Here is a 25,462-nt window from a genome sequence, read left to right on the forward strand (position 1 = left end):
AAGGAAGGATCGCATTTCATCATTTTTTTATAAAAGGGATATTTATAATATAACGGAGGTTTAGTCGTATAGACTCAAATAACTAGTAAGTTCGGATAACTTCCGACTTAGCCAAAATAACATAAAACTTCTGAGTACGCAGCGGAATAAGGTTCTGATTACATGTATGAAGACATGTATCCCTAGAGTTCATTAATACATAATAAGACAAAAGAGTCCCGCTCGTCACTTCATCACCATCGGCAGCTACTCAACCTGCACATTTAGAAATATATGCAGGGCTGAGTACAAAAGTACTCAGTGGGCACGTATGCCTAAGTATAAAAATACATGCTTCAAAACTGTTAATTGTCATGCCATCATAAACAGTACAACAAGGGAGTTTTTCGCTAAAAAGGCCCAAGCTTACTAAGTTCATTTGTGATTCTTAAAGTTCGACTGCAGTCTAAGTTCTCTTGTAATCTATCATATCTGAAACTGTGTGCCGGAGAGGTGGCCACCTCTCACGGTCACTTGACCGGCCAACCCGCTAGATGACTCACGGTCACTGGTGTACACTAGCTCTGGCAGGATAGCTATCAACTGCTCAGGACCCGAATTCGATTGCATCATTGGCAAAGCCAAAGCAGATAGATATCATACTAAAATTTAAACATTTTATGGCAAGACAATACTTGAAATAACTTTAACTCAGAGATTTTGTCATGAAATAACTTGCTTGAACGTAACATTTAAACTCATTTGATATATATGAAAGTAATGCCCACCTGATAGAAACTTTTTGTGGTACAATAGCTCCTTGTCTGATTATTAATCTCGTGCTTGACCTTTATTACGAGAATATAAATAAGATACTGCTCGAGCAAAATCCTCAAATAATGAGAATATGAAATTAACGATGCATGGTCCTCTTATGCATGAATTATTATTCTGAAATAATAACCAGGGAATTTCTATTGTTAATCCAGGCTTATTGGATTTAAACAAAAGCTAAGTCTCGTCTCATGAAGCCGGATAATTAACTAAAATTAATCCGTTCTTTGCAGGGTGTTCTAATCCGCCGATTAAATAAACCACGCTCCTCGTAGTCGATAGAAAAGAATAAATAAATACTTCGACTTACTCGCTTTTATCCTCGTAAAACTCAATCGGGCTTAATAAATATGAGAAAGTACTGTTGTAGGTTTAAATAAATAAAAAGGCTCAACATAAGGCCGCCTAATAATTAATATGAAAGGCTCAATTGAAATAATTCGTTGGCTTAAGTAATTAAATAAATCTTGGCCCAATGAATAAATAATTGATTAGTTGGGCTCAAATAATTAAATCAATCAAGGCCCAACTCAGATAATACAACAGCCCAATTAAAATAAAATGTAGTTGGGCTTTAATTATGAAGAAACTCTGCCCAAAGGAATTAAAGTGAAGCAGGCCTGAATAAAATAAAACAAGGCCCAATTGACTAAAAATAATAAAGCCCAACTGAAATTAAAAATATCAAAGGCCCATTCTTTCTCAAGGATCAGTCGGCCTACTCTCTCTCTCTTCTCAAACATCAGTCGAGCTCCTCCCTCAACATCAGTCGAGAACCTCTTCTCTCGAGATCAGTCGAGGCTTAACGCCGCCGCCGCCGTATCTTGCTCCTCGCGAGCTCCGCCGCGAACTGCTCCGGCGAGGACGGCGGCCAGCCGAGCCTTCTCCCTTCGTCTCATTTCTTCCTCCATTCGATTGTCAGTTTTGACTCACGATTTGAAGGTCGCCGTCGTCGCTGTAATTGGTGTCCGGCGAACGGCCGTCGTCTGCGTCTCTGGGGCCGCCGCCTTCGTTCGTCCTCCCTCTTTTCTCAATTTAATGGGGGATCCCCAAATGAGGAGCCCTAATTCTCCCAAATCGGAAATCGCCGCCGCCGCTCCTGAAATCTTCGGCGACGTTGTCGCCTCAAGCCGGCGTTGCTCCGCCTGGAATCGCCACCTATTTTCTCCTTTGTGAAGTTGTCGCATCGATCGTTACTCTGGAATCGGCGAGGGTCACTGCATCGTCGTGTTGCCGACCCTGGCTCAGCGAGTTGTTGTTATCGCCGGGGTTCTCCCCTGACCTCGTCCGGTGAGCAGCAGAATTCTGTCACCGTCGGCCCTATTCGATCCGGCCGAACACAGTGGTTGCGCCTCTTCTTCTCCTCGCGGTCAGCCAGCTTCAACCGTCCCCATTTAAAAGAAACATGTAGCTCGAATAAATCTCTCTCCCTTTCTAAATGCTAAGTTCAATACTTAAGTCTATGTGGAGTCTTGGTTTTTTTTTGCTACTGATTTATGAGAGTTTTCTCATTGCCTTTATCTTAAGTGAAGAAAATATATACTGATTTCTGTATTATGCTAAGTCCCCTTAAGCATATATACTCGTTTGAATACTCTCTATTGTTTAACTGATCATGCTTGCTGGATGATGCGAAATGGATCGAATAAGTTGAGCTTAGTATATACCTTGTAATTGATGTTGGTTGGCTGTTGTGGTGTTAAATGAACTGGAACTCCTTGAAGTTTGGCAGAGCAATGAATGGAGTTTCTCTTTACTCTTTGGCGAATTTCTTAGTGGAGAATGGAGGTGAATGGAGGAAGGTTGCTGTTGAATTGTTTGCTTGAAAGAGTGCCTTAGTAGCTATACTTGAGTAATCTAAGGAATGGTACAACAGTAGGGTGGCTGATTTTGTTCCCACACGCATGCCTTTCCTTTTCTTTTCTTGATGTAGTAGGTAGGAAGTTTGGTTTGTTTTCTTGATGTAGTAGGTAGGAAATAGGGATGTAGTGAATAATAAGTTGTAAAGTTGTGATGTGATGAATAAAATAAATCATTCTCTGTTGGTAAATCTATATATGTTATTAATCTCGGGTCTTGCTAAAAATACAAAATACTCTAAAAATTCTCATATTTTGATTGCTGACTTCTCATCCATTAACATCGTGACTTGTAGAATAAATCTAAATTAAATCTGTAGATTTAATTCACTTCACAAGCTAAAATAAATCCACGACTCGAGTGATAAAGGTAAATACATAGAAATGATATTTCTATTGCAAGTAAAAAAAAAATAACTTGACTTTACTAAGTCAGTTATAAATCTAAAATTATAAATTATTGACTGGCTCAATAATTCGATTGCGATCATAACATGCAATTGCATTAAATTCAAATATCTAGGCTAACTTAACAGGAAATTAATCACTGGATTAAAAATAACTGAGGATGCAATAATTTAAATATCGCATTTACTAATCTTAATCATAAAATAAAATAGCGGGCTACTACAATTTCATATTAGAGTATTCGAGTTCAATACATTAAAAGAATTCAAGTATGATTTTATTTTCAATTTATAAGATTGTTTAATAGGCACGTGTTCGATGGGCTTAAAATTTATACTCCTAGATAGAGTTATAACTTTTCTTAAATTTGTGAAACTAACAAATTGACTTATTTCAATGCACAAATTCAATTTATTAATTTATAAACAATAAAACCTTTGAGATGCCTTGGTTTGGCCTCTAAAAAGGTTTGGTAGAAATGGTCCTATGCAAATAAATATAGTATAAATTTATCTCGATTTATATTATTCAGCCACGATATTGAGTATAGAATAAAACGAGAGCCATTAACGGTCTCCATTTAAGGATCCAAATTCATGATTTTGTCAATATTTGTCTACTGTCATATCAACTATAGTAATATTCAAGATTCTAAAGGAATATATTGAAGATACAAACAAAATAAAACTTGGGAGTTGGAAAGAAGGAAAAAAAATTACTTGGGAGTCTGAGTATGGGATCTCGTGATTCAACAAAATGGTCACAATGCGATTACCAACATAACACTCGGGCCAATTATTAAAAAAAAAATTAACAAATTCACCATTTTCAGTTTTAGATTTAAAAGAAATTCGAAAACAAATCTTTTTCAAAAAGAAATTAAGTACTTTAATAAGAAATTCACCATCTATGAGAATTTCTATTCTACATAACTTTTTTTTTGATCAATAAAAAATTCATTAAAAAACTGGGGTGGTACTAGGGGTACCAAAAACATCAAACAAGTGGTGCAAACTCGTTGGAGCACCACAAAGAAAAAGAAATATTGAACTCGACAACATGGAATATTTTGTTCCAGCTCCAAAGCCTCCCTTTGACCTCATTAACAAGATTGGACACCTCCCAATTCTTGTTCTCAAACCTACTCTCATTCCTATACTTCCAGATCAGCCAAACAGTCCCAATCCAAAGAGCTTTAAGGAAGTTCTTGTTTCTTTTACCTCTTCCTCCTCCAATGAAAGATATGAAATGATCTTCGACTTTTTGTGGTTTAGCCGTTTCCATTCCAATCCATTGATGAATTTTGTCCCACACGCGATCGACTTTCGGACAATGGAGAAAAGAGTGTTCAGATGTTTCCTCCCTCCACACACATGCATTGCACCACTGTTCTTCGGCTGGGATGAGGACATTCCTTTTGAGAAGGTTTTCGCAGGTTGGCAGCCTGTTACAAATGCTTCTCCAAGCTGTCACTTTTGCTTTGTGAGGAGCCGGTGCCGTCCACATTTGGGCACTAGCTACAATGTGTCTCCCAAAGTGATCACCTTCCGCCTTTGCGCACTCCTCATAGGCCGCTTTAGTCGAGAAGTTCCCCCCCGCTGCGTTCTTCCAGCTCCAGCCGTCCATAAGTTCTAGGCAAGGAGAAAGCGTCCCAATGACTGACAACAAATTTTCCTCCATCTCCTTCTCCCTCTCCCTCAGCTCCCTTCGCCACTTGAGATCCCACACCCATCCTTCCTCCGTCCATTCCCCAGCCTCTTCCACATTACCATCTTTAAAGAGACTAAGATTAAAAAGTCTAGGGAAGAGGATCTTTAGGTGGCTGTTCCCCACCCACGTCTCACCCCAAAAACTGACCTCTCTACCATTCCCCATAATCCTTTGAATATTGCCACTAAACCACTTTTCTTCCTCCCTCCCTGCTCTCCCAACAATTTTCGACCACCATCCCTTCATCCCGCCCCTTTTCTCCACCCTCCACTCCCCTCCCACCCCTCTTGACAAATCCCCGTACAAGGATTTAATCACCCTGACCCACAGCGCCTCCCTCTCGACCAAGTACCTCCACACCCATTTTAATACCAAGACCTTGTTAAACCATTCAATGTTTCGAAATCCCAATCCCCCTTGAAGCTTGTCGACACACAAGTCTTTCCATTTGAACCAAGCAATAGACCTAGACACGCCACTTCCCCCCCACAAAAATTTTCGAAAAACGGAGTTGAGGTCGTGAATTACCGATTTAGGAATGAAGGAAAAAGACAATTGAAACACTGGGATGGCTTGAAGGACCGACTTCACAAGAACGATACGCCCTGCCAAAGAAAGAGATTTCTTCTTCCAACCTCTGATTTTCCTCAACACTTTTTCCACGACGCAACTCCATTCCACACTGCTATTCATCCGTCCCCCAACCTTGATACCGAGATAATTGAAAGGAAGAGATCCCTCCTTACAGTTGAGATAACCTGCCCACCTCCTTAAACACGCATTCTCGACACCAACTGCCATCAAGTTGCTCTTGTCGAAGTTGATTTTGAGCCCTGAAAGGAATTGGAAGAGAAGAAGGATCCTTTTAATAAAAGTCACATTCCCCTCGTTAGCTGCCAACAGGAAGATTGTGTCATCTGCATATTGAAGATGCGACACAGAAATTTTATCCATCCCCAGAACAGCCGGAGCCACGAGCTGGAGATCAGTAGCTCTCTCCATCAGGGCATTTAACCCTTCGGCGATGACTAAAAAGAGGAAGGGAGACAACGGATCCCCTTGCCTAAGACCTCGTTCCATTTTGAAGACACCTGTGGATGATCCGTTCACCAGCACGCTGCCTGACGCCGAATCGAGGCATCCCTTCACCCAATTCCGCCATTTCTGATCGAAGTTCATATGACCGAATAAAGCATCAAGAAAATCCCATTGAACGGAGTCGTAAGCTTTAGCAAAATCGATCTTGAAGAAAATACGACCAATCTTCTTTTTCTTTGCTTCCGCAGTTGCTTCGTTGAGAATAACCACTCCATCAAGAATGAATCGACCTTTGATAAAAGCGCACTGTTTGTCCGAGATAATAGACCCCATCACCATTTTCAGCCTCCCTGCAAGGATTTTTGCAATGATTTTGTATAAGCTATTGATCAGGGAGATCGGTCGGAACTCATCCAGCTTCTCTGCCCCTTCCTTCTTCGGGATAAGTACAATGAACGAAGTATTGCTTCCTTTGGGGATCCTTCCGTTCTCGAAAAACTCTTTCAGAACTTGGAGAAGATCATCCTTTACTGTCGACCATGCATTTTTCCAGAAGGAGAACGTGAACCCATCTGGACCAGGACTCTTGTCGCCACCACAGCTCCACACCGCCTCCTTGATCTCCTCCAAATCGAACTCCCTACACAGCCAATTGCGCTCCTCATCAGAGAGTTTTTTCTTGAGGAAGTCATTGGGGAGGTTTGGCAGATTCCGTGTCCTTTTTTTGAAGAAGACTTCGAAGTGTTCCCGGACTTTGGATTTGACCTCCCCTGGATTAGACACCCACTGATTTCCAAAGTATAATCCCAAGATTTCATTCTTTTTCCTTCTCCCAAGAATCGCTCGGTGATAGAATCCCGTGTTAAGATCACCGCTTTTGAGCCACCGAACCTTGGCTTGCTGTTGCAAGACCCTTTGTTTGTCTTTCAGCTGTAGGAAAATATTCGCTTGGATTTCATTTCTTCGAATGATTTCAGACTCCTCAATTCCATGCTCTTCATCTTTCTGGTCAAGAGCTTGCAATTCAATCTTCAAAACCTGTATCCTTTCATCAATATTCCCAAAAGTGGATTTATTCCATTCTTTCAGTTCCGTTTTCAGTTTCTTCAATTTTTCACTGACCACGAAGCATCTCCATCCCGTCATTCCGTTCGCCGTCCACACTTTCCTAACCTGTTGTTCAAACTCCGGATGTGTCCCCCACACATTGAGGAATCTGAAAGGCCTTGGTCCCCAATCTTCTACTTTTGACACCAAAACAATAGGGCAATGATCCGAAATGGTGCGCTGCAGACCACGTCCCATCGACCCCTCCCATTGACGCAGCCACGCGTCGTTAACCAGAAACCTATCCAGTTTACTTTTACACATCCCATTCGGCTTATACCACGTAAATTTTCTCCCTTGGGATCTGATTTCTGTAAGGCCGCTATCACCGATAAAACTGTCGAAGATTCTTGCATCTGCTGCCCCATAAGAATCCCCACTTCCAACTCTTTCTTCCCGCTTTCGCACTGCGTTAAAATCCCCCATCACACAGACACCGCGATCGGCATTTTGTTCCACTATATTTTTTATAACATCCCAAAGTCTAGATTTCTCTTCCGAACCAACTGGTGCATAGACATTAATGATGCAGCACACAACATCATCTTGAACCCATTTTCCATTCACCACTACAGCCCCGCTGACGTCCCATTTGCTAGAAGCTTGGAAAACGTTTTTATTCCAAGCACTAACCAAACCACCAGACCGCCCTTCAGAATTCCGAACCACAAGATCAAAATTATCAATACCCCACCAAGAGTTACACACCGAGGAATCAAACTCAGTCATTTTTGTTTCTTGAAGGCAACAAAAGTCAATCTTTTGCATTTTGACAATCTCACTAACATCTTTCTGTTTCCCAATACTCCCAAGGCCCCGAATGTTATATGATAGAAAATTCATGGACACTTACTTGGTTTACTCCCAGCTTCTGTCCTCACGCTGCCTTCCTCTTGGCCCTCAATTTGCGCTGCCATCTCCCGATCTGTAAGTTGGCTTGAAAGCCCCAAAGTTTTCCCTAATTTCCAAATTTCCAAACTTTCGGTTTCCATATCCGCAATGAAGTTTCTCCATCCGTTATTTTCTCCCTGTAATTGGCACACCTTCTTCGATTTCTTGCTCTGTTTCTTTTTGTTATTTCCGAGAGCTTTACCAGCGGTTTCTTTCTCGGTGATTTCCTGAAGAAAAAGGCTTCTCTCCTCATCTTCTGACTGTCGTGGTTGGCCCTCGCGTTCTTTGTCTTTCTCCGATCCAGACTCGGCTGAAAGCCTCGTTTCTTTGGCAAAAACTTGACAGGATGAACTCTCTCCCACCTGACCTCCCGCAAATCCATCTTCCCTTCCCACTGTGGCTTCTTCCACAAAAAGAGACGCTGATTTTCCACTTGTTTGGGGGCTCGGGGAGACCAAACCGCAAGAGTCAAAAAAGGGTTGGGCCGAAAATGCTTCCTTATCTCCTAGGCCACTCTGTAGATGATGTGGGCCTTCCTCTTCTTTACTGGACTGCTCTTCGGTTGGGCCCTCGATTCTACCCCCCTCACACGATGTTGGATTCGAAGAGACTGTTTGTTGGGACAATGAAACACTGCTGCTTTTGTAAAAATGCTTTTCGTCATCCTCGATAATAGCATCTGCCGGCCCTGTTGAGACATCCTCCGAAGACCAATCGGAGTCCGATTCCGTCCTCTCCTCCTCCGCCTGACATCTGACGCAGAGATTGGGTGCATCTCGGACCTCCTCGACACGCATTTTGAAACACGTCCCCTCGATCACGCAATCCAAAATTCTATCGCATGAATGGAGGCCCGTGGCAACCTGAATGAAGGCTTCATCGAACTTTTCCTTTGTCGCGGTGCCTTCATGAATTTTACGAACCACACCAAAGCTAGCACATGCATCGTTGAAGAAACGAGGATTCCATGCATGTAAAGGCACACCCACCCATTTGGTCCAGACCACTCTTTGATGCGAAACATCGCCAATCTTCCATTTCCTACTCCACGAGAACCAGAACCGAAACCATTCGTCCATCTCTTTAAGGATTTCTCCAGTTGGATCTCCGCATGCACTCTGAATTAGAACGAGATTCCCTCCAATTGTCGAAACTTTCAGTTTCCCCGAACATTCTCCTATGATTTCGTCTTTGACCTCTTCCCACAAGAACTCCTTTTTCAGAAGACCGGTAACCGCCCCCTGTATCCAAGCTTTCTCCTCATCCGTTGGCTTGAAATGAAGTACTTCTTCCGCTCGTGTCTCCTTTCCTTCGTTCCCCGTGAGAATATCTTTGAAGGAAATTCCAGCTTTCCTGTCCGCTCTCTCAAAAACACGTGGTTTCTCCTGACTCTTATCAGTCTTCGGATCCTCCCGCCTTTCAGCCCTCATTTCTCTCTCAAACCTTGGTTTATAGACCCTGATTTTATAGCTGCCGATCCATAGCGTGTTAAGATCCGCAAGCAACTTATCGGGAAAACTCACCCCCCCGAACCTAACAAAACCGAAAGCTTTCCCACGCAAATCCCTCTTTTTTGGACAAACAACTTCGGTAGGTTCCAAGACCGTGGCAAACTTTCTTCTCAGGAAATCCGCGCTGCAGCCGTCTGGCAAATTGTTGACGAAGAAAGTGGTGATTGCCTTATCCCTCCCATTCCACTCTCCCCTCGTCGATTGCCGCCCAAATCTACCACCATCTGTTCCATTAAAGGTTCTTCTCGAACTGAGGCTTGTGTTCCTAGGGTTTGGGTATCTTTGGTGTCTTGTCGGAATTCTCTCGGAAAAAGGTTGGCCAGCCCTTCGTTTCCTCACCTCTCTCCATTCCATTTAAACCACCAATGAATTTGACAGCATAAAAATCACATCGGCACAATCCAATTTCACAGAACCAAACAAAACAACCAAGCAGTTGAGAAACGAATCCGAAACCGAACCGAAGAGAGGCGTAGAAGGTTCTCGAGATCGGTCTGCTGCTGTTTCAGATCTGCACGACTGCAGCTACGACTATGTCAACTTGGCGACGAAGTTCTGCTAAGAGCCAAATGCTGGGTGTTGCAGGAACGGCGTCGGTCTGCTGCTGCGAAGGTTAGGTGGGAGCCGATCGGAGATCTGCTTGGAGCGGATTGCGCCTGTCTGCTGCTGCGAAGGTCTGGTCTGCTACTGTGAAGATCGGCGCCGATCTTCTACGGATGCCTGCTGGATCTGCTATGGAGGTCTGCTGCTGTGTAGATCTGCTGGGAGCCGATCGGAGGTCTGCTGGGATCGGCTGGGTGTTGCAGACCAGGGTACCTATCTCTAGTGGCGGACGAGCGGCGTGAGTTGCGGGCGGCAGATGGACGGCGAAGCGACGCGGCGGCTGGTCGCTGACTGGAGTCTGGACTGTCTGGTTGCGGAGGGCAGCGACGTCGCGCAGGAGGTAGCGGACGTCGCGGAGCAGGGCGGCGGCGGACGGTGTCGACGAGCTATGGACGGCGTCGCGCAGAGGTGTGAGGCGACGAGCGACGACCAGATCCCCTTTCGACAGGCGACGAGTGTGCAGATCTCCTGAGCAGATGCAGTCCGATTGAAGGCGGCGGCCGTTGCGGGTCGATGGAAATGGCCGCTGAGTGCACGGAGGAGGCGCAGATTCCTTGCGCCGGTGGCTAAAGGCTCACGGAGACGCGCTGGGTCTCAGCTTTTTTTTACACAACTCTATTCTACATAACTACATGGCACGTACATCCGCTTCTCACACAGGAACCGACCTAGGAATTTAATAATGACCGGGCAAGATTTCACTGGATGATTTTAATAAGCTTTAATAAAGAAAATGGGTTGAATCTTGAAATAATTAGTTGAAATTACATGATTGCTTGAGATTAACATATATAGATAATAATAATAAAAAAAAATTGACCGAACAATCGAAGCTCCAAATTAATACTAAAAACCCACGTTTAGTGCAGTGTGACAAAGTGTGCATGTGACAAATTAATACTAAGTAATGTTTATAGTTCATATGCCCACCAAAATATTTTTATCCAAACATGTATATTTTAGTAATCTCGATGGGGAAAAGAGGCTGTTTGATTGAATATATGACTGCATAACAAATTGTTGAGTTACACGGTAAAGTTGGGGGGAAATACGCCAATGGGACGTCGAATTGAATGTGTGCTCGATGAGTATCACAATCAATTTCTGCTACCTTCTATGCCATGTGAAGTCGGGTTTGCGCTTCTGGGCAGCTTGATCAAGTTCGGCTGTGAATGGAATATCAAAATTTTCAAAACTCTTTTGAAAGATTTTGCCGTTTAAGCTATGACAAAGAAGATTATATGTAAACTCAAGAACATAAAATATGGATGAAAGAGGGATACAAAAACTTTAAGCATGTTGAAATAGAAATTACATAAAGGAGACAAACGAAAAAGAAAACCTAGCAAGCCCTTGAAAACACAAAGATGCAAACTAAAGGCCGAGCCTCATTAAAACCTTTCTGGCGAAAACCCAATGGGAAAACACCACTAAAGGAAAAAGAGTATTTGTCTATTACAACGAGAAAAAAAAAAACAGAAACAAGAAGAAGGAATTAACAATGATAGCGAAAACCAACAAAAGGACCAAGCCAAATTTTCCATTCTTAATTTATGTCATCCACCTCACCACTATCCAGTGCCTCGCCCCAATTAGCATCTACTGCCTCTTCAAAATCTTCAACACTACATGCCTCATAAAAGCCACCAAATGAAGAAGACATCATTAGCTAACTTTGCGATAGAAATTTGGGGTATGAATATCCTTTAAGAAATAACATAGAACTTTGAAATAGCTTACTTGAATCTCATTGGGAAAATCGGTTTTTGATTTTCTGCAACTCTGCATGTGCTTGTTTCATGTTGATTCTATCCCCGGGAGAGTCGGCAGAGCATTTTAGAGCCAATTCAAGTATGGATGATACACACTGCATATTCTTGTCAATCATTTCTTCCTCCAAATTCATGACTAAGTTGGTATCTATCACTTCATCTGGGACCTCCGAAAGTGAGAGTTCTACCCATCTCTTTAAGCTCATATCTCCGCAAAACATATCATCACTAGGCCTTTTTCTTGTAAAAGTTTCAATCAACATCACCCCATAGCTATACACATCACACCTTGTTGAAACTAGCCCTTCCAAGCCATACTCTAGAACAACAAAAATCATGATGTATGCAGAAAGGAAGACACAATTAATTGATTGAAAGTGAAGTGCAATAAATATATTTAGAGAAACTTCACCTGGAGCAATGTAACCCAATGTTGCTAGCGTGTTGGTTAACACAAAGCTATCTCCATCGCATAACAACTTTGCTATCCCAAAGTCGCTTACATGGGCAACCATGTCTTCATCTAACAGCACATTACTAGGCTTCAAGTCGCTGTGGACAATGGGCATTGAATAACCGTGGTGAAGATACTCCAAAGCAGATGCAACATCAATCATTATATTCAATCTTTCCATCATGTTCAAGCAATAGTTGTGGGAATATAACCATTGTTCAAGGTTTCCCTTTGGCATATATTCAAGTACTAATGCCTTGAACTCTTCATTGGAGCAACTGCTTATGACGCTTGTCAGATTCCTGTGTCGAATGCTACGTAGTATCTCACATTCGACATCAAATATTCTTGAAATACCTTCTAGCTGCATATTAAACACCTTGACAACGATATCCTTCCCATTGTTAAGAATTCCCTTATAAACAGAGCAAGAACTCCCGGTGCCAAGTAAATTGCTTTCATTGAATCTTTCCGTTGCTTGCAGCAGTTCATAATAAGAGATTCTTTCCGGCATAATGGATTTCAGCTCATCAACTTCTCTGCTAGTCGTCTTATCTTTCCTTTTGTTTTTGACCATTATAAAGGCCAAAGAAACAACTGAGATGAAAGCCACAACCCCGAAAACAATAAATGAAGCTCGTTCCACCTTCTTTCTCTTCGATCTGTGATTAGAAATTGAAGAGCAAATTTGGACATGGAACTTGGGGATTCCACACAATGCCTCATTACCCTTAAAACAATCCATAGTGAAGTTTCTAAAAGAACCTCTATTAGGAATTTCTCCACTTAAACTATTAAAGGAGACATTAAAGTAGTCGAGGTGTTGAAGTGCTTCTAAAGACTTTGGAATTGAACCAGAGAGGTTGTTGTACGACAAGTCGAGATTTGCCAAACTGATCATGCTTCCCATAGACACAGGAATAGAACCTTCTAGTCTATTATTTGCCAAATACAGATTAATCAAATTCTGCAACTTCCCAAAAGTGCTAGGAATAGACTTTGACAACTGATTCATCGATAGGTTTATATATATTGCTGCTCCTAAGTTACTTATCTCTTGGGGTAAGAACCCATTTAATGAATTTGAGGACAAGTCTAGAGTGATCAAATCTTTTAGGCCCCATAAGCTTGATGGTATGCTTGAATTCAAAATGTTGGAGTCTAGATATAGATCTCTTAAAGAAGAGACATTTCCAAGACATTTAGGAATTGGGCTTGAAAATTGATTATGGCTCATAACTAAAGCATTAAGGCTGAATAGATCACATATAGCATGTGGTATTGAACCTCCCAACATGTTATCTTGAAGATCTAATCCTTGAAGTTCATGCAAATGGCTTATAGTTAGTGGAATATTACCAGATAACTCATTTGCTGACAACTCCAATGTCATCAAATTGCTTAAATTGCCTATTTCAACAGGAATGCTGCCACTGAATTTGCAGTTGGAGGCATAGAATGCTTCGAGTGAGGAAGATAAGTTCCCGATAGAAGCTGGAATGACACCATTTAGAGGATTATTACCAAATGACAAATCAGTTAGAGACCTGCAATTTGTCAATGAAGTAATGAAGGAAGAAGATGGTGCCTGGATAAGATTGTTTCTTTGCAGTTGAAGACTTTGAAGAAGTCTTAGGTTGCCGAGATGAGTAGGTGTATAACCACTGAATTTGTTTTGAGCAAGTGAGAGAATTGTGAGTTGAGAACAGTTAGAGATGGAGTTTGGTATTGCTCCACTGATGGAATTATTGCCAAGATAAAGTTCTTCGAGAGAGGGAGAGGCATGGCATAAATGGGTTGGAAGAACCCCTGACAGAGCATTGTTGTCAAGTGCAAGAATCTGAAGAGTTGAAATGTTAAAGAGCTCATGTGGAATCGAACCACTCAAGCTGTTCAAGTCTAATTGTAATCTCTCGAAATGGGAAAGTTGGCCAAATTCAGTGGGAATAAGCCCTGGAAAACATGAGATTTCAAAAACACATATTGTAGCTAAACAGACAATTTACATGAAAATTACTCTGTTGTACCTGTAAAATGGTTTTCATCGAGGTATAAATTTGTTAGCATGGTAATATTCCCGACATCCCTTGAAATGTTCCCCGTGAATTTATTGCGCCATAGATTTATGTTTTGCAGAGAAGACATATTCATGAAAATATTGAAATCAATTGAGCCCGCAATTTGATTGAATTCAGCACCAAACTCAACCAGACTCTGAAGATGGCCAATCTCATGTGGTAGTATTCCTGGCAAAAAAAGTGTCATGAAACTAATAAAATCTCATTTACACAAATTTATGTGATAAGAACTTGAACCATACCTTTCAAATTGTTACCACCAAGATATAGAATCTGAAGAGATGTTAAGTAGCCGATTTCTGAAGGTATCTCCCCACTAAAAGAGTTGTAAGAGAGGCTCAACACCTCAAGCAGTGAACATTGGGATATATTTGTGGGAATCGCGCCACTCAGCTGATTGAAAGAAAGACCAAGCACAGTAAGAAATGGAAGATTACTGCACATATCTGTTTGAAGACTTCCACTCAATTCATTGTTTGTCAATGCTATAGCTACAAGGGTCGATATGTTGAATATGGCTGATGGTATAGCACCCGACAAATGATTGAATTGAACAGCTAGAGTTTGTAGACTTTGAAGTCTCCCAAACTCTTTCGGAATTTCTCCACTTAGAGAATTGTAAGTTAAGTCAAGAAATTGTAGGTTTGTGAGGTTTGAGAGCGATTTTGGGATGGAACCTATGAAGCTGTTGTTGCGTAAATTCAAATGCTCTAATTTTGGTAACTGACCCAACATCGGAGGGATGTCACCGGTGAAGTGGTTGAGTCGGAAAGATATAAATTTCAAACGGTGAAGGAGAGAGAGTTGGTGTGGCAAATCTCCATAGAAAAGGTTGTTGGTGAGGTCGAGGGAGACGAGGAAGGAGAGGTGTCCGAGCTGCGGTGGAATGGTGGCGGAGAGAGCCATGTTGGAGAGATTCAACGCAGAAACTCTTCGGTGGCGCAAGCTGCAAGTGACGCCAATCCAGGTGCAGACGGAGGTGGAATTGGTCCAATTAGTTGCAAGTAAAAGAGATGTATGTTTGAGTGAAAGAAGGGCAGTTTGATCAGTTGCAAGGCTCAGAGGTTGTTTGGATTCAGAAGAAAGCATTTGGAAGGTTATGGTAATTAGGAATGCATACTGCAAAATGCAATAAAGCTTTTTCTCCATGGCTGCAAATTGTGATTGTATTATGCATCCAATAATCATCACATATATATATATACACAAATTAATGGAAGACTTGGTTGACTTGAGAGTCTTGATGGGTGTGGCTTTTGAGTCAAGTCGTCCATACAAATTAATGGAAGACTTGAGGTTGTGGACTACAAATGTGGGCCCCAGTCACTACAAATTAATGGACTTAATCATGATTCAAATCCTATTTTTCTTCGTTATTAGTGGAGTAATAGTGTGTGCTTGCTTCATTTGTTTTGTTTTGTTTTGTACGGGTAGGGGAAGAGCGGCTTTATTGCGGGCGCGTGCTATGCACGCCCCGAATTAATAATAATAATAATAATAATAATAATAATAATAATAATAATAATAATAATTGAGAAAAGAAGCAACACAATGTTTGAGCAACCTCTTAGTCAGTTTAACATTATCTTCTCATGGTGATAGGACTAAGATGTAATAATATGTATTAATAGTGATTTAGCCTTGAGTGCTATGCCATTCATTTTTCCATATCCCACCACTTTTTCAAGGAATCAAAGGCCACCACCATAATTGGGGGCTAGTGCAATTCCTAGTGGCTCACATGCCCCAATTCAATTCACCCACATTCTCCACACTTAGAAATCTCAAATTCTCCAAATAAATCAAGACAAGTATGTAATCACCAACTAAGATCAACATCATGGATACCACATTAATAGGCTCACTTCTTTTGGGTACGGAGATTATAAAAACTTACTTTTTAGTTGAAAATTAAGTACACTTTTTTTTACTCAAAATGGAAAACGAGTCTATTCTAGTGGGACATCCTAAAAAGGCAAACGAGCCTATTAGAGTGGGACGGAGGGAGTATATTATTAATGGAATATTGTGTCAGAAATAGAGATGCTTCTCTACTTGGGAATTCACTTAGAGCATCATTCAAACCTGGAGCAATTTCACGAACCAAATTGAAGCATCAGATGTCTCAACCAGAAAAATGGGGACAATTGCCAATACACAGAATGATACGGAGAAGAATGTGTGCATGAAGTATTTTCCTGTGTATGCACAAATACTGATAGGATGGAGGCAGGTTACATACCTTTGCTTGCCTTTATATCTTATAAGCAGAGCTTGTGACACCTTGTATTTGCTTTTCAGCTTGATTATATGCATGACTGATTATTTTTATACTCAAGAGTAGGATATCTCCAATCTCACCCTTTCCATGGGATAAAAATCAAGCAAAACTAGCTTGAATGATATAAATAATCAAGGGCCTTGGGATATCCCAAAGTTGTAATCCATCAAAGTAAATAAGGAATTAACTTTATTATTTTTATCTATCAAGCCTAATCCTCCAAAGTAAATGTTCCCTAATTGTAACACTAACAATGGGATAAAGTGTTTATCAATAACTTGCCATCCTTGAGAATTTACTAAACATGTAACATTACAATAATAGTTAATTAATAAAATTTCTTTTTCTTCTTTATTTTGAATTTTCAAGCATTATTATCTTTTGCTTTCATTTTTTGATGTAATTAATAAAGGAGATTTTGATGTATCGGAAAATAAGAAACTCATGATTGAATTATGAGAAATTGTCTATAGCACCGGATTGACGATTGAATTGAACAGCTAGAGTTTGTAGACTTTGAAGTCTCCCAAACTCTTTTGGAATTTCTCCACTTAGAGAATTGGAAGATAAGTAAAGAAATTGTAGGTTTGTGAGGTTTGAGAGAGATTTTGGGATGGAACCTATGAAGCTGTTGTTGCGTAAATTCAAGTACTCTAATTTTGGTAACTGACCGAACATCGGAGGGATGTCTCCGGTGAAGTTGTTGAGTCGGAAAGATATGAACTTCAAACGGCGAAGGAGAGAGAGTTGGTGTGGCAAATCTCCATAGAAAAGGTTGTTGGTGAGGTCGAGGGAGACGAGGAAGGAGAGGTGTCGGAGCTGTGGTGGAATGGTGCCGGAGAGAGCCATGTTGGAGAGATTCAAGGCAGCTACTCTGTGATGGCGCAAGCTGCAAGTGACGCCAATCCAGGTGCAGACGGAGGTGGAGTTGGTCCAATTAGTTGCAAGTAAAAGAGAATAATGTTTGAGTGAAAGAAGTTGCAAGGCTCAGAGGTTGTTTGGATTCAAAAGAAAGCATTGGGAAGGTTATGGTGATTAGGAATGCATACTGCAAAATGCAATAAAGCTTTTTCTCCATGGCTGCAAATTATGATTGTATTATGGTAATTAAGTAGCTAATAAGTGCATCCAATAACCATCATATATATATTTTATAGGGTTAAAGTGCAGATGCACCCTTGAAGTAGAGGTCTCGATCTTGGATCAAATGCCCCCATAGTCCAAAAATAGTACAATTAAACTTAGCGAGATAACGGCCGTTACGCGTCCGTTACCTTTGAGATTTGGTTGAAGCGAGGAAGGTGTTCGACGAAATGCCCGAGAGAAAAGTGAAAGTTCCGGCGAAGTCATATTCAACTCCGATGACCAAATGTGGATGTAATTGATATTATAAGAATTTTAATTTAATGAAGTAAATTGTAAACAGTGTTTTGGATGTTTAAAATAATGGTCCATTTCTTTAGAATCCAATTGCTGCATAACCTTAAGCTAGAATCCAAGTTAATTAAACATCTCACTCGAAATAAAAAGAATACAACACAAGATAATGCTTGAATATTTAAAATAGAGAGAGAAAAATAACATATTCATTATTTATTCTCGATTATTATGACGTTACATGTAAGTAGTAATTCTAGCAAGTAAGGTTTAAATAATAAGCCCCATGACAATTAGGTATTAATTTCCTAGCTCCATTAATTAAAAAATGCATGTTGACTCTCTGTGCTAATATTTCCATAGAAATTGCAACAACCATCATCCATATATAGAGGGTGATTAGGATCGCAAATGCTATTAACAAACAAATAACAACAAACTTGAGGGATTAGTCTTTGTTTATGATTACAAAAAAACCACTTTGCCATTTAAATCAGCTTGTTTTGAGCCCAATTCGATTTCATGAGAACGAGATTCATTTACTATCACTCCACTAATAACGAGGAAAATCAAGATTTGAATCATGATATTCAATTATAATTCGAATCAAAGTATTTGAAATATTCCCCTTTTTAAGATGTTTTTGAAATGACGAATGCTTTTCAGTATTTATACTAATTTGGCGAAGCTAGATGTGTTTCAATTCAATTTAATTAATTATGTCAACTGAAACCCACAACACAATTAATTATCCGTCTTAATTAATATCATGTGACCTAGTACCAGTGGCGGAGCCAGGAATTAAGGTTGGAGGGAGCTGAACTTGTATGGGGTTCGGATGAGGTAGTCCCCCAGCAATTTTTTGTTTTTCTGGGGCATTCCGTATATTTAAGTGATTTTTTATTAAATGACGAACATAACAATAAAGAACATTATTTTCATAAATTATATAATTTCAATATATTGCAAATTAAATTCAATACATTGTAATTTTTTTGGGCATTTCGTATAATTAAAGTATTTTTTTATTAGAAAACAAACATAATAGCGAACAACATTTTCATAGACTATATAGTTTAAATATATTACAAATCAGTTTCAATACATTACAAATTTTTTCATAGTTATATAGTTTTAAATAATACAATTATCTTTAAAACAAGTATATATGAAGGAATATAACAAGCAAAAATCAACTTTTGTATCATTATTAATTGAACGCATGCCATTTACACATTTTCTTTACTCCTCTTCAACTTTATTTTATTATTAGTATCATACATATCATTTCACGTGCAAAGAACATATTGGAACTCAAAAAATAATTGAAGCTTCTGTCATGGTATCCTTTTGCAGCAATAATTGCATGCCCATAACTTTCTTTTGCCTACATTTTATTAGGAATTTTTCCTTTCATATATATATTTTTTTTTTTTTAGAATTTTTTCTCCTAACATACTCTATATTGGAAACTGGAAAGAGGACATTGCAAATATAGAAAAGGAATTGTTTTTTCTCCTAACATACTCTTTATTGGTTGATTTATTTAATTGGGCCTAATGATATTTTGATATTTCGAGCCCAGCGTTTTTTTTATTATTTAATTGGACACTTTTTATTATTTCTTTGGGCCCATAATCATTTTTATTTATTGAGCCCAATGATTTAATTAGTTGTGCGTTATACTCCCTCCATCCCACGAATCTTGAGTCAATTTCTTTTCGGTCATCCCACGAATCTTGAGTCATATCTATATATAATAAGGATTAGAAAAAAAAATAATAAGAGTTTCTAATTGTCTAATCATTTTTCTACTTTATTACCTACACATTTAAAATACTAATTTTCAATTCCGCAACTCTCGTGCCGAAAAGAAGTGACTCAAAATTCGTGGGACGGATAGATTATTATTTATTTACCTAAGCCCAAGTATTCATTTAGTAATTGGGCCATCTTCGTTGGGCTCAGATTGAATTATTTTACTTGGGCTTCAGATGTTTATACAAGTGGGCTGCCATTATTTAATTCATGCCCACTTTTATTTAAGGGTAAATATCACTTTAAACCCCAAACTATTTTCGCACTATCAATTATATCCTGGACTATTGAAAATAATTTTTTAAACCTTGAACTATCAATTTTGTATCAATTGTACCCTTTATCCATTTTTCATCCTTTTAATTTTTAATGAGTAATGCATATAATCACGTCGTTTTATATAATATAGGTCAAAACAAGAATGATTCTAAATATATTGTGGTATCCGGTGAGCCACGTCAAATTTTTGAAGCTAAAAAAATGAAAGAATGGTATAATTAATACAAAATTAACAGTTCAAGGTTTAAAAATTATTTTTGATAGTTCAGGATATAATTGATAGTGCGAAAATAGTTTGGGGTTTAAAGTGATATTTACCCTTTATTTAATTCATTATTGAACCTATTAATTACTTGGTCAACATTATTAATTCCTTTCATATTTATTTATGCTCGATTAAGGAACAAGTTGATTAAGCGTTTAATTAGACTTAATTACTTCTAAAACGGTTTCTTTATGAAGATATTAGTAACCTTAACTTATCATTTCATTCCAAACAAGTTGCTCAACTTCGTATATTTGATTTCGGTTTTGCACTTATCAAAACAAGCATGAATTACAAGTAAAGAAAATGACTGCACTTGGTCTTTGAACTACAGAACGAAATAAAATCAATTGATCAAACTTGTTTTTATATATATATATATATATATATATATATATATATATATATAAAATCGATTCAAACTTTGTATTTATATTCTACCAAATTATCAACAAATAAAATCCAGCCCATATACGACATGTTCAAAATCCAACCCAAAAAACAGCCCAAGTCCAACCCAAATCTATATATTATATAAAAGATCAGTATAACGGTAACTTTTTCTCAGAATAATTCAAAAAATTTACCGCTAAATTCAAATTTGTTTACCGTCAATTTTTCGTAGAAGAATGTACAAATCTAATTGGATTGTTGTTTAAATAACGGTTGTATAGTTTGCTTTTAAATAAAGCAGTTTTTGCTATGTTTTTTAAAAAATGTGTACATTCCCACTAAGCCACAAAGTCACGACTTTTTTTTTGAAACTCCACAAAGTCACGGTTTGTTTGTAATATAATTTTTTAATTAAAGTTTTTAACTAAATTCAAGAACAAATTAAGAAAAAATATATATTTTTAATAATGTAATACAAATATTATATTTTTTCGTAATTGCTCCACAAAGCCACGTTTTCAGCCATTAAATACACCTCTGTGAAAAAATTACTATTTATATAAAAGAGGAGTTTTTTTGCCCTCCAGTTTTTTTCTCTTTTTCTCTGTCTTCCTCCACCAGTTTTTTCACTACTTTTTATTTTTTTTTATTTTAATTATTTTATAAACACCATCAAATTTGATTCATGAAAATATAATCAATATGTATCTTAAATTTAATATAGTACGAAAATCATCAAAGACGAATTTAAAATGAATAAGTTTGAAAAAAATAGTACTTTTTATTTATGTTTGTGTTTGAAAATATTTATTATGATGAATAATATTGTAATATGCATAATGCAAATTTTCATCTAATAATTATTAAATTTATTTAATAATTATACTCCCTCCGTCCACCAAAAATATGCCACAATTTCCTTTTTCGTCCGTCCACAAAAAATATGTCACATCCATTTTTAGTAGTAGGGTCCACACCATTCCACTCACATTTAAAGTGAAACCCTTACTCCACTACCAACTTCACTCACATTTTATTAAAACTCGTGCCGAATGCAAAGTGGCATATATTTGGTGGACGGAGGGAGTAATTATTATTACACTTTGTATAAATTAAAAATTTATATTTTTAATTTCAGAATTTTAATGATTAATTGATGTGAATTATTATATTTTATTTTTAAAACATACTATCTTTGTCCCCCAAAATTATGTATGGTTGAATCCCACATGAGTTTTAATAAAAAATTGTTTGTAGTAATGATAGAGGAGATAGGGTCCCACATCAAGGGTATTGTTAAGTACTATATTATGAGTAAATAGTACAAGTTAAAAGGGTAAAATTGTTAAAATTATGTGGGGTAGTGTCCAAAAATGAAAAGTATGAATAATTTTGAGGGGCGGAAGGAATATTTTGTAAGTATTTGATTTTTTATTATTTATATTTATTTAAATTTATCAATTAATTTCAATGTCTATCGTGCATCGCACGAGTGGGCAAAAGCTAGTTAATTATTAATTAGTAGTATATTACATTTCACTTTCGTATTAAGACAACAAATAAATAAGATACATAATTAAATTATAATTAATCAACATATATATTGCAATTCCATTAAAATAAAATTATATAACAGTTGGTTGCATAGTCAAAACCAATGAACGTTAGAACACATATGTTTCATTATGCATTTATTAAAATGCTATAGACAATTTCTCATAATTCAATAATGAGTTTCTTATTTTCCGATACATCAAAACCTCCTTTATTAATTACATTCAAATGAAAGCAAAAGATAATGCTTGAAAATACAAAATAAAGAAGAAAAAGAAATTTTATTAACTATTATTGTGATGTTACATGTTTAGTAATTCTAAAGGCCAAAGAAACCACTGAGATGAAAGCCACAACCCCAAAAACAATAAATGAAGTTCGTTCCACCTTCTTTCTCTTTGATCTGTGGTTAGTTGAAGAGCAAATTTTGACATGGAACTTGGGGATTCCACACAATGCCTCATTACCCTTAAAAGAATCTATAGTGAAGTTTCTAAAAGAATCTGCATTAGGAATTTCTCCACTTAAACTATTGAAAGAGACATTAAAGTAGTCGAGGTGTTGAAGTGCTTCTAAAGACTTTGGAATTGAACCAGAGAGGTTGTTGTACGACAAGTCGAGATTTGCCAAACTGATCATGCTTCCCATAGACACAGGAATAGAACCTTCTAGTCTATTATTTGCCAAAGACAGGTCAACCAAATTCTGCAACTTCCCAATAGTGCTAGGAATAGACTTTGACAACTGATTCATCGATAGGTCTATATATATTGCTACTCCTAAGTTACTTATCTCTTGAGGCAAGAACCCATTTTATGAATTCAAGGACAAGTCTAGATTGATCAAATCTTTTAGGCCCCATAAGCTTGATGGTATGCTTGAATTCAAAATGTTGGAGTCTAGATATAGATCTCTTAAAGAAGTGACATTTAGGAATTGGGCCTGAAAATTGATTCTTGCTCATAACTGTTAGATGTATAACTAAGCTAAAAGCGTGTTTGTTATGAAAAGTTGTTAGTTGTTAGATCAGCTGCCAGCTCAGCAAATTAGTTAGGTTGTTAGGAGTTAGCTTTTCAGTTACACCAGAAGCATGGCTTCGTTTATATATTGTATCTGTACACTTCTCAGTTTCAAGTTCAATACAATTACAAAATTTCTCCATATCTCTTTTGCTTTATCTTCAACATGGTATCAATCGCCAGTTCGTGAAGATCGAATTCTATACGTGAATCGATCTTCACTCCGATCAATTCTAGATCGTTTTTCTCCTTCTTTTTCATACTTCTCTCGATCTATTCTAGATCGATCTTCTCCAAAGTTTTTCGGTGCAATCACTTCTGCAAAGCTCTCTTCAACAATGGATTCCAGATCTAACTCTCCTCATCTTCCACATTTTCCTACGATCATCAAGCTTGATCGCTCCAATTACGCATTCTGGCGTGCTCAAGCTATCTCTACAATCCATGCGCATAATTTCGATCGATTCATCTCCACTTCCGCTGTTGCTCCTCCACCATTTCTTCCTTCTTCCTCCGCTGGTGGTGCCAGATCCAATCCAGATTATGATGTTTGGCATCGCAAGGATCAATTTATCTTAAGTTGGCTTCTTTCCTCACTTGGAGAGTCAATGCTAGGCCATGTCGTCCGCTGTACAACCGCTGCTGCTCTCTGGAATGTGTTGGAACGTCTGTTCATGTCGCAGTCAAAGGCAAGAGTTATGCAACTTCGCCTGCTACTACAGTCTACTAAAAAAGGTTCTCAATCCGTGGATGAGTATTTTCTCAAAATGCGTGGCTTTGCGGATCAACTATCTGCCGTAGGTCAGATTATCAACGATGACGAGCTGATTATGTACATCTTAGCTGGAATTGGACCGGAATTTGAAGCACTGGTTGTGAGCATTATGCATCACTCTGAGAATCAGAATCTTCAAGAGGTTCAATATGCGTTTCAAGCATATGAGCTCAGGCTGCAACAGCAACAATCTATGGTGCTGAATCCTTTTGAACCAACTGCACATGTTGCCTACAAAGGAGGCAGAGGTTTCAGTTCTAACAGAGGAGGCTCTACAAACCGTGGTGGCAGATCATCCTCTGGAAAAACTATAACATGCCAATTGTGTGGAAGGAACGGACATGTAGCTATAAAGTGCTTCAAGCACTTTGACATCAACTTTACTGCAAATTCAGCCACTTCTCCTCAAGCCTTCTACTCAGATTCTAATGGTTCCTCTGATGCATTGTTTTCTCAGGAACATTCCAATGGTGATAACAGTTGGTATGTTGATAGTGGAGCCACAGCTCACATCACCAATGACATGAATAATCTGGCCATTAGCAATGACTATACTGGTTCAGAATCTCTTGTGGTTGGCAATGGTACATCTATCCCTATCTTTTCTATTGGCTCAAACTCTATATTGCCTTCCTCTTCTACTCATCATTCCTTATTGCTAAATAACATCCTTTATGTTCCTCAAATCACTAAGAATTTACTTAGTATTTCCCAATTCACAAAGGATAATCATGTTACCATTGAATTTAATCATAACTCTTGTTTTGTTAAGGACAATCACACCAACCAGATTCTCCTGAAGGGCAACCTCTCTAATGGCCTCTATCAGCTCGACCTCTCATCACTCTCCAAGTCAAGAAGTTGTAATTCTGCTTTTACATCTTCCTGTACTTCATCTGCTCTTTCTACTGTATTGCCTAGAAATAAAAGTAAGTCCAATCACATTTCAACTTCTGTACTGTGTAATGAATCTGAGTCGTTTGCTGGCATCTGTAATACTTCTTTGAATACACTGCACCAGAGTTTAGGTCATCCAATTGCTTATGCTTTAGCAAAAGTCTGTAAAGCTCTTAACATTCCTTTTAATGGTGCAAAACTTGACTTCTGTGAAGCTTGCAAACTTGGCAAACTACACCAAAAACCACACACCACACAAGCTATAACCTCCAAAGCTCCTTTTGATTTGGTTTACTCTGATCTCTGGGGTCCTGCACACATCACCTCCACAGCTGGATACAAATATTACATAGCCTTTGTTGATGATTATACTAGATATACATGGATCTTTCCTCTTACCCTAAAGTCTCAAGCAGCCACAGTAGTGCAACAGTTCTTAGCTCATGTCCAATGTCAGTTTAAACTTTCAGTCAAGGCTCTACAAACCGATTGGGGGGGGGGGGGGGGGGGAGAATTTCGACCTCTAGTTACTCATCTCAAGAATCTAGGTATCCATTTCC

The 25,462-nt window shown here is 38.5% G+C and overlaps 1 protein-coding gene across 4 annotated transcripts; it reads right to left on the bottom strand.

Moving 5' to 3' along the window:
• Nucleotides 1–11,212: 11,212 nt before the first annotated feature.
• LOC130999303 (receptor kinase-like protein Xa21) lies at nt 11,213–15,407 on the bottom strand. 4 transcript variants are annotated; one of them, XM_057924818.1, is made up of 5 exons: nt 14,487–15,407; nt 14,194–14,412; nt 12,125–14,119; nt 11,681–12,031; nt 11,213–11,565 (listed from the first exon to the last, which is right to left on the bottom strand). In XM_057924818.1, the coding sequence occupies exons 1-4, from the start codon at nt 15,391–15,393 to the stop codon at nt 11,688–11,690; spliced, it is 3,465 nt and encodes a 1,154-aa protein (XP_057780801.1). In that variant the 5' UTR covers nt 15,394–15,407; the 3' UTR covers nt 11,213–11,565; nt 11,681–11,687. The 4 variants fall into 4 exon arrangements, with proteins under 4 accessions (XP_057780801.1, XP_057780798.1, XP_057780800.1 ...); XM_057924815.1 differs by having other exon boundaries at nt 11,681–14,119; XM_057924817.1 differs by having other exon boundaries at nt 11,213–11,573; nt 11,681–14,119.
• Nucleotides 15,408–25,462: the final 10,055 nt, after the last annotated feature.

Source organism: Salvia miltiorrhiza, chromosome 8, assembly GCF_028751815.1.
Source record: "Salvia miltiorrhiza cultivar Shanhuang (shh) chromosome 8, IMPLAD_Smil_shh, whole genome shotgun sequence".
NCBI classification, from domain to species: Eukaryota; Viridiplantae; Streptophyta; class Magnoliopsida; order Lamiales; family Lamiaceae; genus Salvia; species Salvia miltiorrhiza.